Source organism: Nyctereutes procyonoides, unplaced genomic scaffold, assembly GCF_905146905.1.
Source record: "Nyctereutes procyonoides isolate TBG_1078 unplaced genomic scaffold, NYPRO_anot_genome, whole genome shotgun sequence".
NCBI lineage: Eukaryota > Metazoa > Chordata > Mammalia > Carnivora > Canidae > Nyctereutes > Nyctereutes procyonoides.
This window is the reverse complement of record NW_026575043.1, coordinates 18,513,801-18,527,751: the sequence shown is the minus strand read 5'-3', so window position 1 is coordinate 18,527,751 and position 13,951 is coordinate 18,513,801. Positions and strand designations below refer to the sequence as shown.

At 54.6% G+C, this 13,951-nt stretch overlaps 1 protein-coding gene across 1 annotated transcript in view; it reads left to right on the top strand.

Moving 5' to 3' along the window:
- Positions 1-13,830, top strand: part of BMP6 (bone morphogenetic protein 6) — a 152,843-nt gene extending 139,013 nt beyond the window's left edge. The window contains exons 5-7 of the mRNA XM_055321841.1: positions 10,340-10,416; positions 11,215-11,325; positions 11,420-13,830. Of these exons, the coding sequence (XP_055177816.1) occupies positions 10,340-10,416; positions 11,215-11,325; positions 11,420-11,569 (338 nt within the window). The 3' untranslated portion in view covers positions 11,570-13,830. The remainder of the gene's footprint in view (positions 1-10,339; positions 10,417-11,214; positions 11,326-11,419) is intronic.
- Positions 13,831-13,951: the final 121 nt, after the last annotated feature.

The window sequence follows — 13,951 nt, the reverse complement described above, 5'->3', positions numbered from 1 at the left end:
GTTAAATAAGTATTTGATCTGGTCCCTCATAATGCCCAGAGTAGTTGCATCCAGTTGTAGGAAGCAGGTGCCCAGGGCATATGTTAGGACCCGAGAAAGGATGTCAGATGCTTCTGGAAGATGCACCAGTTCTACCAGGTGACTATTTAAGAGTGTCCTCGTCAGCGGCCAGAAAGACTTCACGCAGCTTTCCAGAGTGCTCCATTTCTCTTTGGGAAGAGGCACCTCCGTTTTAGGTTCTGACCTACTAAGCCATCCCTCTTACGAGTAACTGAGCTGTAGAGCTAGAGGATCCACCACCCAGTGTGAGTGACATTTCGCTGCTTTTGTCATCCTCGTGTTTCTTGGAAGCGTCGTGCAACGTGGGTGTTCCCGTGTTTACCACTAAAAACAGAAGAAAGAAGAAGAAGAAATGATTGCTTTCCTTTGTTCGCCTCTGAGGAAGCCTGCTAAAGAGAGGCCTTCATGTCCGCGTTCCCCTTCAGGGCGCGATGAAGGAGGCTGCCCGTGGCGGGCGTCGATTCATTAATGAACTGCGGTCGCTTTGGCGCTGGGGCCCCAGACACGAAGGCAGCTCTTGAAATGTTGATTGCTTTTTTAAAATTGAAATTTCACTTGATTTATTCAACACCCCCTCCCCCAAGTACACACAACAGATTTTGTAATTGGAAAAACATGTCTCTGATTTGGGTTTTACCAGGATCATCCAACTATTCTTTTTCCATGTCTCTTTCAGCTTTTTTTTTTAAAATTAGCATTTGACAAGTTTATTAAATAGGAATATGAAAGTTAATCGAACGTGTATTAAGAGGCCAGCGTATCTGCTCTTTCTTGGTCCTCCCACCCCCGCCTCCCAGCCTGGTCCTTGCCCATATGCTTTGCTCCTTCCCGCGGTACTAGGACAAGAGAGTTCATAACGGGAACCTCTGGCCTCATTCCTTCAAAGGCCCAGACCCCCGAAGAGAGTGTTACTAGGAAGGACCCTCCTTCCCTCTTAGTGTCTTCAAAGACCCTCTGAAGCTGGTCGAGAAATTGCTCAGGTCGGGCCCACGGAAGTGCTACTTTAGATATTTGGCATTTTCTTCCTTATTCATCCTTGCCATTAATGGGAGCAGACGTACAAGGGGAGAGGTTGCTCCTGGAGAAAGGATTTCTAGAAAGACAGCCTGCTACGCAGAGAAATGGGTTGTCTGGTTTGTGCCAAGCCGCCGTGGGACCAGATGTTGCCCACCTTCGTGAAGCGGGGAGCCGCAGCTGAGACAGAAAGTTGTCCTCTCTGGTGTGACCCGAGGCAGGACTTTCCCTTTGGAAATCTTCTGGAAGTTTGAAGGAAGAGATTACTTTGCCTCTGCTGCCCCCCTTCTTCCACAGAGTGCTCCCAGGGAATTAATATTTCTCCGCTGAGACAACCACCACCGGAAGCCCATCAGAGACCATCCTGCATCTGGGCAGAGAAGTGAACATAATCCATCAAATTGCCTGTCATCGGGGTGAAACATGGCAGGGAAATGTGCGGCTATTTTTGGAACCGAGCTGCAGATGCCTGGGCCGACAGGGCAAGTCCGCAGCGAGGGAAAGGCCAAGAGCCCCGTCGGCCTCCTCCCCACCGCCCACCAGAATCTGCTCGAACGTCTGCATTGGCCTTCAAGGCGGACTTTGCAAACACATGCACCGAAGTGTGGGTTTGGATCGAAGGCTCCCTGGATGGTTTTCACTTGCCCCTGCTTCTCTGCAGCTGTCTGCTCCCAGTGAATGACGGGTGTTGGCTGTGTCGCATTTCTCCAGCGGCTTGGATCTCATCTGGACAGTATTGTTGATCACTTTTGCACATGTTTTACGAGTCATGGTCCAAGCCGTGCTGTGCAGCCCGTTGGGGATTCCAGTGAATCTGGCAGTTCTTTCTCAGCCTCCAGTTCCACCACCCTACTGCCCTGCGCCAGCCTGCCCTCGGGTTTGTTAGCTCCCATCTTTCTAGTGGCTTCCATTCACCGTCTTTTATGGTAACTTTCTCTTGCGGTTCATTGCTTCATCTTCTGGGGGCCTGTGATACCACCTGGCCAGTTCACTACCAGGACTGTGCACAAACGTCCTTGAGGGAAGGTTCCATGTGGAAGCTCTAGACACCAGTCGAGCTAATTTCCCAGGATCTTTCCGGACCTTACTGCAGAGGGAGTTGTTAACACGATGTGAGTCTGAGGTTCTCAGCCATGCCATGTCAATCCCCTGGCTGCCAACGCTGTGACTTGGAATTGCTCTTGGTTTTGGCAGATGAGGGTTTGGGAACTTTTCTGCCACTTTTAACAATTCGTGTAAAATTCGGTGATCTTCAGGCCTCTTTCATCCTTGATGTTTTTGTTGCCACCACGCACCGCTGCCAACCGTCTGCGAACCAGCGAGCCTTCAAGACCCTGTCTGTCCTTTGGAAGGAGTCCTTTGCTGCTTCCAGTGCTACTTGTTAGCATTTCAGAGTCCTTCCTCCTTCCACGTCTTTCCAACCCAGCAAAACATGTGTCTTTAAGGGTCCTGGGTGGGTGTGGGAGGGGAGTATGGCTCTAGTACATATAGATATGCCAGTGACTTTACTGATAGTTCCAGTTCTGATCTTGTATCTCTTGAACTTCCCGATTAGGACCATTCAGTGTGATCTTCAGCATAAGAAAGGCAACCGGGACTTCACCACTTACAAAATAGTGGCTTGGGTCCTTTGTTGTGACTGTGAAATCTTGCTGTAGATTTTAGGGAACTCCAGGCAGTGGGCTGGGGGCCTCATCCTGACCGGTCAGTGTGTATTTGGCCTATGAGTTCCTGGCAAGTGTCCCCACTAGGTCGTCATGTGCTTGCATAGGTTGGCATGCCAACGCTGAGTGAGCTGACCCCCACCCCCACCCCCATGGACATCCAGAGCTGGAGAAGAATGGATGTGGGTCAGGGCTTTGAGTTAGCTCTTTATGGCTCTTCAAAGGAATTGGGAATTGTAATTTGTCATTTTGATCTTAAATTAAAATTTTAGGGCCTGCAGCTTGGCTTCCAGATGTCTTGGTCAAGAGGTAGAGGCTCATTTGGGGCTTTCTAAAAGAAAGCAAATCTTAATTCTCCACAGCTGTGGCGGACAGACAGGACGTTAGTGATTCAACAGAATCATGTCGACTCCCTATTTATAATACCTGACTCTCACTTGCCATTAAGCTCCTTTGGGATAAAAGGTGTCAAGGAGTGATAGGTTCCCCTTTACCCCATCCCTAGGTTGACCCCTTATGAATGTCCTGATGGCAGGTGATGCTGAAAGGCAGTAACAGGCATGACCAGGAGCTGCAGGAGGCCGGAATAGTTCAACCACTACCAGCTCCTGAGAGGGTGCTGGGGGCCGGGAGACTCAGTCTAGGAGGGAACAGGGAGAGCAGAGGTGCTTAAAGTACTGGGAGTCTTAGTGCTCAGTCTTCGAGAGAAGCCTTTGTCTGTTTTCAAGACCCTTAATCTCTGCATTCTTTGGTAATCGAGATAAAGGCCGAGAAGAGACCAAAGTCCACCCAAGGTAACGGAGCAGGAGATCTTGAAATCCTGGCCCCACAAAAAGAACAGGACCTCCCGGTTGCCTCGAACCCAGTCTAACCATCCTGGTTGTAAACAAAATCTAGATTCTGAAAATCAGGCTCCCCGCCCCCGCTTTCTGTGAGATGACCCCCACCTGCAGTTGTCCGCGGCAGCAGGGCTCGAGGACCTGGGCTTCCTCTGGCGTGTGCGCCACGGCCACCCCGTGAGCTCAGGGGGAGCCAGAGCCTCGTCTGGATGAGGTGGGCTGGAAGGGCAGGGGATGTGGACGGAGGGGCCAGGGCAGTGGAGGCGGAGGGGCCCTTCCCACGGCGGGGCTTCTCTTGGCCCCATCCTTCTAGGAGGGAGGGGAAATGAGAGCCGCGAATTGTTTCCTCTAAAATACGAGTTTCCTCTGGGAAGTCCCTGTAGCCTGGGCTCAAACACTGGGGGCCCGTGGGGCGTGTCACTGTGTCCCCAGCTGCTGGCAGGTGTGTGGCCTGCTGCGCAGGAGCCCGGCCTACAGGGTCCAGCCCGCACAGGAGCCCCGGCCTGCTTCCCCCCACCCCAGTTTCGTGGGTTGCCTTGACTTTGTCCTTTCTCTGCCTTGCTCCTCCCCGTGGTGCCCCTGGGGCCAGCCAGCCACGCAGCCTTCCTGCTCGCAGCCTGCCCTGCGGGTCAGGGTCATGGCGGTGCTGTCCCGGCTCATACAGGACTCGTGCCCCCGAGACTCTCCTGGCCCCTGGTGCCCGGGAAGCCTGGGTCCCGTCCCATGTGGCCAGTGGGTGGCAGGAGGAAGCCAGTGGCCGGGCCCAAGGCCTCCCGTCGTGTGGCTCCGGTGGGCTTTGCGGTGTGTGCAGCTTCCGGGGGGCGGCCGCGAGGAGTGGGGCTCCCCTCCGGGGTGGCGGGATGTGTCCTTCGTGCCTGGGCAGGACCCGTGTGCAGTGCCCGTGGCCACTGCCTGGGGACAGGGGTGCCGTGAGCGGGGCTGGGCACGCCACCTGCTTCCAGCGGGGTCAGGAGCACCCTGTCCTCACCGTGCTGAGCCCCAGAAGTGCCCCCCTGCGGGGTCCCGGGGACGGGGGCGGGGGGGAGGTGGCCCAGGGCTCAGCCAGGCCCCGTTAGTCTCATTAGTTCTTGCCCTTGGGGGAAACGCCCCTGGAGCATCGCAGGGAAGCCCGGATGCTGAGGTGGGGGGGAGGGCAGGGACTGTCACCCATGAACCTGAGTGTCAGGGCCACGGCCCTGAGACCAAGGACAAAGGGTCGCCAGGACCCGGCCCAGGGCGCTCAGCCCCGCTCGGCCCGGGGCATCCAGGTGGGCCTGCACCGCTGCTCCACGGCCCAGAAGGCCTGGCGAGGTGCGGGGGGCCTGTGCGGGGAGCGCGCCCTTGCCCGCATCGGCCCCCCCAGAGCCCCTCTGCTCTGCTCTGCAGCATCCGCGGGGACAGAGGCCGGAGGATTTTGCCAGACGCTCCTCCCTTAGGGGGCAAACAGGCAGGGCTGCTTTGGGGGCTTTCGAGGTTCTCCCCTCCCCACCAGCGTGGGGCCGCCCCACAGCTCCCTGTGAGGGAAAGCGTTTCTCTCCTGCTGGAAGCAGCTGTAGAGCTGCCCTTGTCTGATATGGAGGAGATGGGTCCCGGGGGCTCCTGTGCCCCTCCGGTCTTGTCACCTGGTAGCGGGGTTTCTCTGCCCCAACCCACGTGTGGCCAGGCCCTGGCGGCCCCGTCCTCAGCCCAGCCGCCCTGGGCATGGTCTGGCCGCGCCTGACTCCCCGCTGGCCTGCGCCCGGGGCCTGCCCTCCGCGTTAGGCCGAAGAATCCCATGGAACGAGCGGAAGCCAGATTTCACGTCGAAAAGGCCAGATTCCTCGAAAATGTGTCTCAGGTCCCAGACCAGCCTGCACCACATCTGCATCCGGGGACGCCCGGGCAGCCCTGGGGTCTGAAGACGGGCTCTGGGGGTGAGGCGGGCGATGGCGTCGCCGGCGTGCGCACCCCTCCCCTGTGACCCAGGTTCGAGAGTCTGCAGACTCAGCTGGGCAGCGGGGGCCCGGCTCCAAGGACTCTGGCCTGATGGTCGGAGACGGGGCTCGCGCTCCCCGATGCGTCTCACCAGGTGGGCGTGGGGCCGCCCGTGGGTCCCACAGAGGACGGCTGTCCTCAGGGCGTGTGGCCCGGCCTCCCACCTGTGGCTGTGCCCAGCGGCGCGGCTGCTCTTCCTTTGCCTTCCCCGTGCCTGGCAACCCCCGTTTGGGCAAAGCCGGGTTGCCTTCCTCTCCCCACTGCAGCGGGCGTGTCCTGTTGCTGTAGCTCTCCCCGGCCCTCTCCAGACCCTGCATCTCAACAAATAGCGAGCGGCCAGGGTGGGAGAATGTTCTCCCGCAATCCGTCAGCCCTCCTTAAACCCAACGGAACGGTGCGTGGCCGTGTAATTCCACTGTACGACCCAGGGCACCGACCCCGGGGTGGCAGGCACAGGTATTTTGGGGAGCACTGACCTTCCCAAATATTTATACACCCTCTGCCCGCACGCAACATGGAGTCCTAAGGCATCCTAAGTGCAGCCTGAGAGGGTCCGTGGGAGGGAAAACAGTGGAATCCCTCCATTCCTCTCCCTGGCCCCGATCTTAACAACAAAAATGCCAGTGTCTAGCTCTAAAAGAAATAGCTGTTCTTACGGAGAAAGTTCTCTTTGTTGCGCATTGACAGAGTCAGACTCGCAGGAGGCTCACAGACAGCTAGAGCTGTGGAAGGTAGAAGCAAGGTCCTTGGCCGTGACACCTTGGTTGGTCTTCCTGGCGGCCAGCCCCCATCCTAAACCTGTTGGCTGACCCATGAGTTGGAACCGTCGGGCAACCTCATGGCTTTTGTATCTCCCGGGTTATAATATTCCTCGCCATGTCCACTGGCCTGGAAGGAAAGGCACCTCAGAACTCTCTGTCTTTCCCATGGCTCATGATTCCAAGCTGGACTTTGGGGAGATCGTGGTCCCAGCACAGAGAAGGCATTTGTGGGGAATGTTTACTTTGTGGGGACACAAGCCAACTGGCCTGATCAGGCAGGAAAATTCTAGATTGAGAATGGGTGACGGGCACTGAGGGGGACACTTGACGGGATGAGCACTGGTGTTATTCTGTATGTTGGTAAATTGAACACCAATAAAAAATTAATTTATTAAAAAAAATTAAAACAGCACAAAAAGCAAAAAAAAAAATTCTAGATTGAGACTATAAGTTGGGGAGTCATATCACTTATCATCTAACCCAGGACGACTTCAAGAATGCAAGGAACTGGGGCCTTGGAGTCTTCAGACTTGCAGCTGGCAGGAGAAGACGTGCAGGGGCAGAGGGCTGTGGTCGAGTTCAGAAGGGCCAGGCCTGGGAGCACACGCCTCCCTTCTCCCTGCCTCCCCACTGCGTGGGCAGGGTCGAGGCACATGGCCACGCCTAACTGCAGTGGGAAGCATCCAGTGGCTGTGCGCCCAGTGGGTAGACAGGGGATGGGGTCTTTCATGAACATAGAGCGGACTTCACCGGGCTGTTCTACAGCAGGCCACCCCAGGGCCTTCACATCTGCTGTTCCCACCGTGCAGACTCCCCTTGCCCCAGACAGCCTCCCGCCTTGCTCCCAACATTCCTGCGGGTCTCTGCTTAGAAGACACCTTAACAATAATAATAATAATAATAAATAAATAAATAAAATAAAATAAATAAAATACGACACCTTAACAGAGAGCCATAATAATAATAATAATAATAATAATAATAATAAATAAATAAAATAAAATAAAATAAAATAAAATACGACACCTTAACAGAGAGCCAGGCCCACCAACCCCGATGAGAGAGTGACCCCTCGCTTGGGCCCTGCTCTCCCCATCTCCCAACTACTGAATAATCATTTAGCGGGTCAAGGCCCTTCTTGACTACATGAAAAAGAAGCAGACTCTAACGGAAAATAAGAGTAGCAGGCACTCATCCAGCCAACAAGAAGGCTGGAGAACCACACATAGGGAATTAAGTGATCAAGCTCCGACCCGGTTACAAGGAGAATGTGCTCTGGATGCTATCACCCTGGACACTCACTGCCATGCCACCCGTTCTTGGTTTCCCCTTGGAGTCACGCTGTCAAAGGTGGGGGCATCTGCATGACTTCTCGTCAAAAGCTGATACTCAGTCACCAGGGGACAAAAGCAGGAGCTACCTCATGGGAGATGGGGCCTTGATTCCCACCTGTCTGGGTGAGAGGGGAGAGGTGTTACTGGAACCCAGGTAGCCCATGCAGGAAACATCTGCCATAGCCAGGTTTGGAATTCTGGGTTGATGGCATCGTTCTCAGGGTATTAAACAGCTTATGGTGTGTATTTTTGTTGCAAAGCAGTTGGCTGCCCATCTGCTTGGTGTTCCTCTGTGGCTCATTTTCTTTTTATCTTCTGGTAAAGATAAGAAGAATTACCAGAATTCTCTTAAGAATTCCTCTGCATTTAATATATACTCCAGTGTCACCATGTGCGGCCAGGTAGGAATTTATTTACTCTGCTCAGGACTCACTGAGCCTTTTCAATATGAAAACCCTGGCCTTCCTTCACTTTTAGAAAATTCCCACGCATTCCTGTATTCAAATATAACTCCCCAATATTCTCTTCAGAAGCTCCTATTGGAAATGCATTGGACTTTTCATTCTGTCTTTCATTATCTCTTCACAGAGAGAGAGAGAGAGAGTTCTATTTTCAAGCCATGGTACTCCAAGCTGTATTTGGGGGCATTTCTTCAAATTCGTTGTTCACTTCTTTAATCCTCTCTTCATTGGTGTCTAATCTCCTATCTAACCCATCCATTTCATTTGTCTCTCCAGCAGAATTTTATAAAGTTCTATTTTCTTGTCTTTCACATCCACGTGTTCTTTTGGCCCGTTGTTTATCCAAAATGTCCTTGCTTTAGGGTTTCTGTTTCTTATTTTATCCCTTCCATTAGATATTCGTTTTGTGACCCCACTCAGGGATGACCCTTGCCTGCGGTCCCTGTATTTTCTCTTCTATCCTAACTCTCCTTTTGGGACAGTTCCTTTGTGTGCCTGCTGTTTTCTTGAGGGATTATTTTCAGCAGGAGGTTCCTGTCTTGCTTTGTAGATGGTGGGTAGTGGGTGGTTTCTTGTTTTTTTGTTTTTTCGTTTTTTACAGAGAGTCTTCATCGTGAAAATCTCCCTCCGGGGTGGCTTTGCATTCAACTTCTGGGTACTTGAAATTACAGCTTGGGTTGCCCTGCAAGCTGAAAAGACAGGAAGGGAGCATGAATAAAGTTAGAATGAGCAAATCACCTTCAAAAGGTGGCCGGTCTCTCCTCCCCGGAGAGCTGACAGCTGTGTCCGTGCCCTTTGATTCTCTGCCTTCCAAACTCGTGAGATCTGCACGCCCCATCTTACTTCAGGGCCTAGGCGTCCAGGTAGCAGGGAACCTAGGTCAAGTAGGCTTTCAACAATTAGGTGATTTACTGGCTCGTGTGATTAAAAAGGGCAGAGGTGGCGGGCAAGGGACCTCCTGCTCTTGTATCCATCGAAGTCCGTTGTAGATCAAGAAGCTTTCTCTGGAGTCTTGGGGCGCTTGGGTAGCTCAGTCTGTTCAGACCCTTTCTCTGGAGGCTACTTCTGATGTCTCTGGACACCAGCACAGGATGGATCCTTTGGCCTCATGGTTCACTATGACAGTAGTTCCTAAAGCCAGTCGCAGGCCCCTCTGGCTCAAACGCCTTCACAGGCCTACTTTAATGCCTCTGGTAGAAAGTCCAGTTGATGCTGGTTGCCATTCCAGGTCACTCATTTCCCCGGCTTTATCTCGCCTGACTCATCGCCCCATGTCCTTACAACTCATTCCACCAGAACCAGTCACTTTTTCTCTTGCTCCCACCCTTAACCGTGACCCTTCTCTGAACTCCCCGTGGGACTCCCCAGACACCTACCCGTAGCATCCACATTGTTTTGGGTGAGTTCATGGTCTCACGCCACTCCTTGAGGCCTCTGAGTTCCTGGAGGGAGCCAGCCTCCTGTTCCCCGTGGCGCCCAGCACAGGACGCCTCCTAGGAGAGCTGCTCCCGCTGGCCTGAATGGTCCAGGTGCTCCCACACTCCTCTAGGTGAGGCCAGGCTCGCAGCGGCTGCCCCGCGCAGGCCAGGTGTGCACATCCCGCGTAGTTCCACCAGGCTCCACTGTCCCAGGAGCCTGTGGTTCGGTGCAGGTCAGCGGCCTCAACGCTGGAAGTGAGACTGGGGACGTGATCTCGACCGCGGGGTGTCCCTCCCTGGCAGGCTCCCGGGCCTCTCGGTTAGGCCCTGCTGCATTGCCCTCCCTTCAGGCTGCTCTCCTGTGAGGGCCCAGCTCTCCCACAGCCCCGGTGTGGCCTCGAGGCTGTCCCTGTGGGAATCACAGCACATCCTACCTAGGGTAGTTGTCTGGTGAACACGAGGTCTCCCAAGTCAGGAGCCCGAGGAGGGCTTCAGGGCATCCCGGGTGCCCCCTCTGCAGGCCTTGCATACAGCAGAGGCTCACAGCGGACATCCACTCAAGTCCGTGATCATGTACCGGGTGCCAAGTGGCCCAGCACTTGCACCTGCATGGACAAGGTGGCCTGAGTGAGGCCACTGAGAGCCTGACAGCTGTTTGGGGACCACACGTGTATCTAGCGGGGGCGTCGTTCCCCGCCGTCATGCGCCTGGTACGGGGCCTGGCCCACAGGCGCCCCTGCCCCCCGCCCCACGTTAGTGGTGAAGTGAAAGAGTGGATGAGCTGATGGGCGCATCTTCTGCTCTCCTCTGACAGATTACAACAGCAGTGAGTTGAAAACGGCCTGCAGGAAGCATGAGCTGTATGTGAGCTTCCAAGACCTGGGATGGCAGGTGAGTTCTCTGGACAGCAAGGGAGACCAAGGCCCTTCCCTCTTGATGGCAGCGGCTGTCCTCGAAGATCTTGAGCTTGAGGGCCCAGGTGATTCCTCATGGGACGGTACCTGCGAGCTCTTCCGGAGGCTGGGCTTCCGGCAGAAGGCGGATGAAGGGCCAGCCTCCTAGTGCCCCAACGACCCCCGCCCCGCCCCCAGCAACCTTCCCAGGTAGCCAGGTTCCCACGTTCTGTGTACGTCAGAATCAATCCCACAGCTCCCGGTGCTCTGCCCCTGGTCTTTCAAAGTCCATGAGGCACGTACGGACTTGGACCTTGTTGGTGTTTTGAGAAAGGGTTGGAGAAACTCCTCTAACGGTCCAATGGCTCTCAATGGACTCCTCCGAATTATCTAGAAGAGCACGGACGATTAGCCCCACACCTGAGAACCACCACTAGTTTCTGAGAAGCGAGTTACAGGTGACGAGTGATAGGAAAGAACGTCCATAAGCAGGTGGCATTATGATGACCGCTCCTGTGGGTCCAGGTGCGTTAAGCACCCACCTGTGTGCTCCCAGGCCTAGCAGGTGGGTAGCGACTGAAGGCTTTGTGGGCCTGCGGAGGGAGAGAAGGCTCTGGAGCCAGATAGGCGAGGCTCACGCCCTAGCTTTTGCCGCCTGAACATGAACTTGGCCTCCCAGGGTTTGTGTGCCCAGCTGTCCCGGGCGAGGGGTATCCGCTCCCAGGATTCCTGAGAGCACAGATGACGTAAGAGGCACATGCTGATCGTAGGTTGTGTCTCTTTGCCTTCAACTAAGGACTGGATCATTGCACCCAAGGGCTATGCCGCCAACTACTGTGATGGAGAATGTTCCTTCCCACTCAACGCGCACATGAACGCGACGAACCACGCCATCGTGCAGACGCTGGTGAGCACCCGGGGGCCCCTTGCACGCAGGGAGGAGGAAGCCACGACCAGGTGTGGCTCCTTAACGGTGCCTCTCCCCTTCTGTTTGGCAACAGGTCCACCTCATGAATCCTGAGTACGTCCCCAAACCGTGCTGCGCGCCAACTAAGCTGAACGCCATCTCCGTTCTTTACTTTGATGACAACTCCAATGTCATCTTGAAAAAATACCGGAATATGGTTGTCAGAGCTTGTGGATGCCACTAACTCCTCAAAACCAGCTGCTGGGGACACACACACAGCCTTGGGTTCCCAGATAACATCTGCCTTAAAAAAACAAAAAACAAAAAAAAACAAAAACAAAAAAAAGGAGGACGGGGACGGGGGAGGCGCGGCCTTGAAGGGGCCCCAGGCCGGTTGGTGCCCCGCTGCCCCAGCGGCTTCCCAGGGCCTCCGAAGAATTTGCTCACACGGTCAAGGGCGCGGGTAGTCGCTGGTGTGCGGGGAGCAGGGTTTGGACGTCGGCGGTAGAGTCTGGTAACGACAGAAGCATCGCTTTGAGGCCCCCCCCCCAAGAGCCCACCCAAACTAGCTTTAGCTTTAGATGAAGCTATTTGTGGTGTGAGTGAACAGGGGAAATGACCCTAAGAGGAGGAAGAGTGATCTTGGCTGAGGCGCCGGCCCGGTCCGGAGTTTGTCACAACTGGAACTGGGTGGGGGGCTGCCCCCCCGAGAAGGGCAGTTCATGCAGGTGTGCGGCCCAGGCCGCCCCCGGGGCCGCGTGGAAGTGCCTTTTCTGTCGCTGCCCTTAGCAGGGTGGAGGCCCGCGGGTGTGGGACACAGATTTCGGTTGAGCAGCTGTGTCACTCCCACACCTCGGCCCGTCCCCCCATTGGTGGCCCCGCACACCGGTGCTGGCCACGGACCGCGCCCCGAGGCCGGCCCTGCCCCTCTCGGGTTCTGGAAAAAGCACATTAGCCCCAGGAAGGCCGGCTCTAGGATTTCACCCATTTCAGGAAAACGGTCCCTTGCCTTTTCCTCGACCGCGTGCCGGGTGGCGGGGTCAGACCCAGCAAAGGAGAGGAAACGAGGAAGGCGACCCCCGCCACCAGGAGGGGTCCAGCGGGCTTGCCCTTATGAACCCGAATCCCAGTTTCTCTTGTAGAAAGGAAGACTCGGAAGAAACCGTAGAATATTTTTAAAGTGTTTTTTCACAATCATGTACTAGGAAGCCAATTTCATACTAAACTGATTAAATAATACATTTATGATCTAAAACTGTTTGCACTTACAGCTTTTTTGTAAATATAAACTATAATTTATTGTCTATTTTATATCTGTTTTGCTGTAACATTTAAGGAGAGACCAGACTTTTTTTTTTTTTAAAAAAAGAGTTTATTTAGAAAGTATCATAGTGTAAACAAATTGTACCACTTGGATTTTAATACAAGACTCATGATGCAAAGCTGAAGCCACTCATGAGGATTGTGCTTCTCTAGAAAGTTGGGGTTTTAAGAGGACATCTGTGAACCATACATAATTAATAAAGATTTCCTTTAAGGCAGAGGCTGGCCGAGATCCTGCTCTGTGGTCTCCTGCCCCAGACAGCAGACGTGGTTCTGTTTCTCAGAGTCCCACCACCAGTTACTGGGTGTCCACGGACCGCACCCACCCCGAGCATGGGAAGTGGGGCAGAGCGTGTGGGAAATGGAGGGTTGTTATGAGAAGGGAGTCGATGGCAAAGGACATACAGGTCCGTATCCTAAGGGAGCCTAGCCCGAAGGGAGCCTATTTTCCAGTGTGAAATGCTCAACCGCCAGGACGGCGTGGCTTACACTGGTTCCGCACGGGTGGCGACGTGGCCTGTGCCGCCCTGGCCCAGCACCCCCACCCCCCACCCCCCACCTCAGTCTTTGGGTCTTGAGGCCAACTTAATCGCGCTCTCCCCATGGCGGAGAGCAGCCCAGTCAGCCTCTCAATGACTTAGAAGCAGAATCTGGAGCCGCTTCCAGCGGGGGCTCCGCAGAGCAGAGCGGGGCTGGAGGGCCTCCCCGGTCCCCGTACCCAGGTGGCAAATCCAACCAGAAACGTTCTGGGAGGTGACAGGACAGTCAGGACAAGCCTCGTGGAACTTCCTTGCCCACATTTTCTGTGGGAGATGTCAAGTCTTAACGTTCACATGGACTCTAGGCTTCATGAGGACCTAACTAAAGACATCTCTCATGAGATTTCCCATGACTGACAGAGGCATCCACACACACGCACACACACGCACACACACGCACGCACGCACACGGTTATGGCACCAACATTCTCTTATTCAGGCACGTGTCAGAAATCCCACTGCTCTCATTACAATGGCTGAGCTCTGCGATGAAAGAAGCGTTGAGAGAGGCAGCAAAGCCGGGGGTGGGCGTGGAGGTATCTTCCAGAGGCCTGGGGTTTCTGTTTTTAGATCTGCTCCAAGCTAGTGACCAAGCACGCGATCAGTCAGTTTTGCCCTTCAGATCAGAGGAACAGCACTACTGCCGCCTTTCCAGAGCTCGTGGGCAGTTCACCAGCGATGCTTTAGAGGATGCTTTCACCAGATCACTCAGGAGCCAAAAATAGCTGGGCAATTTGATTTTCCTCAACTCTATTTTAGTCTCA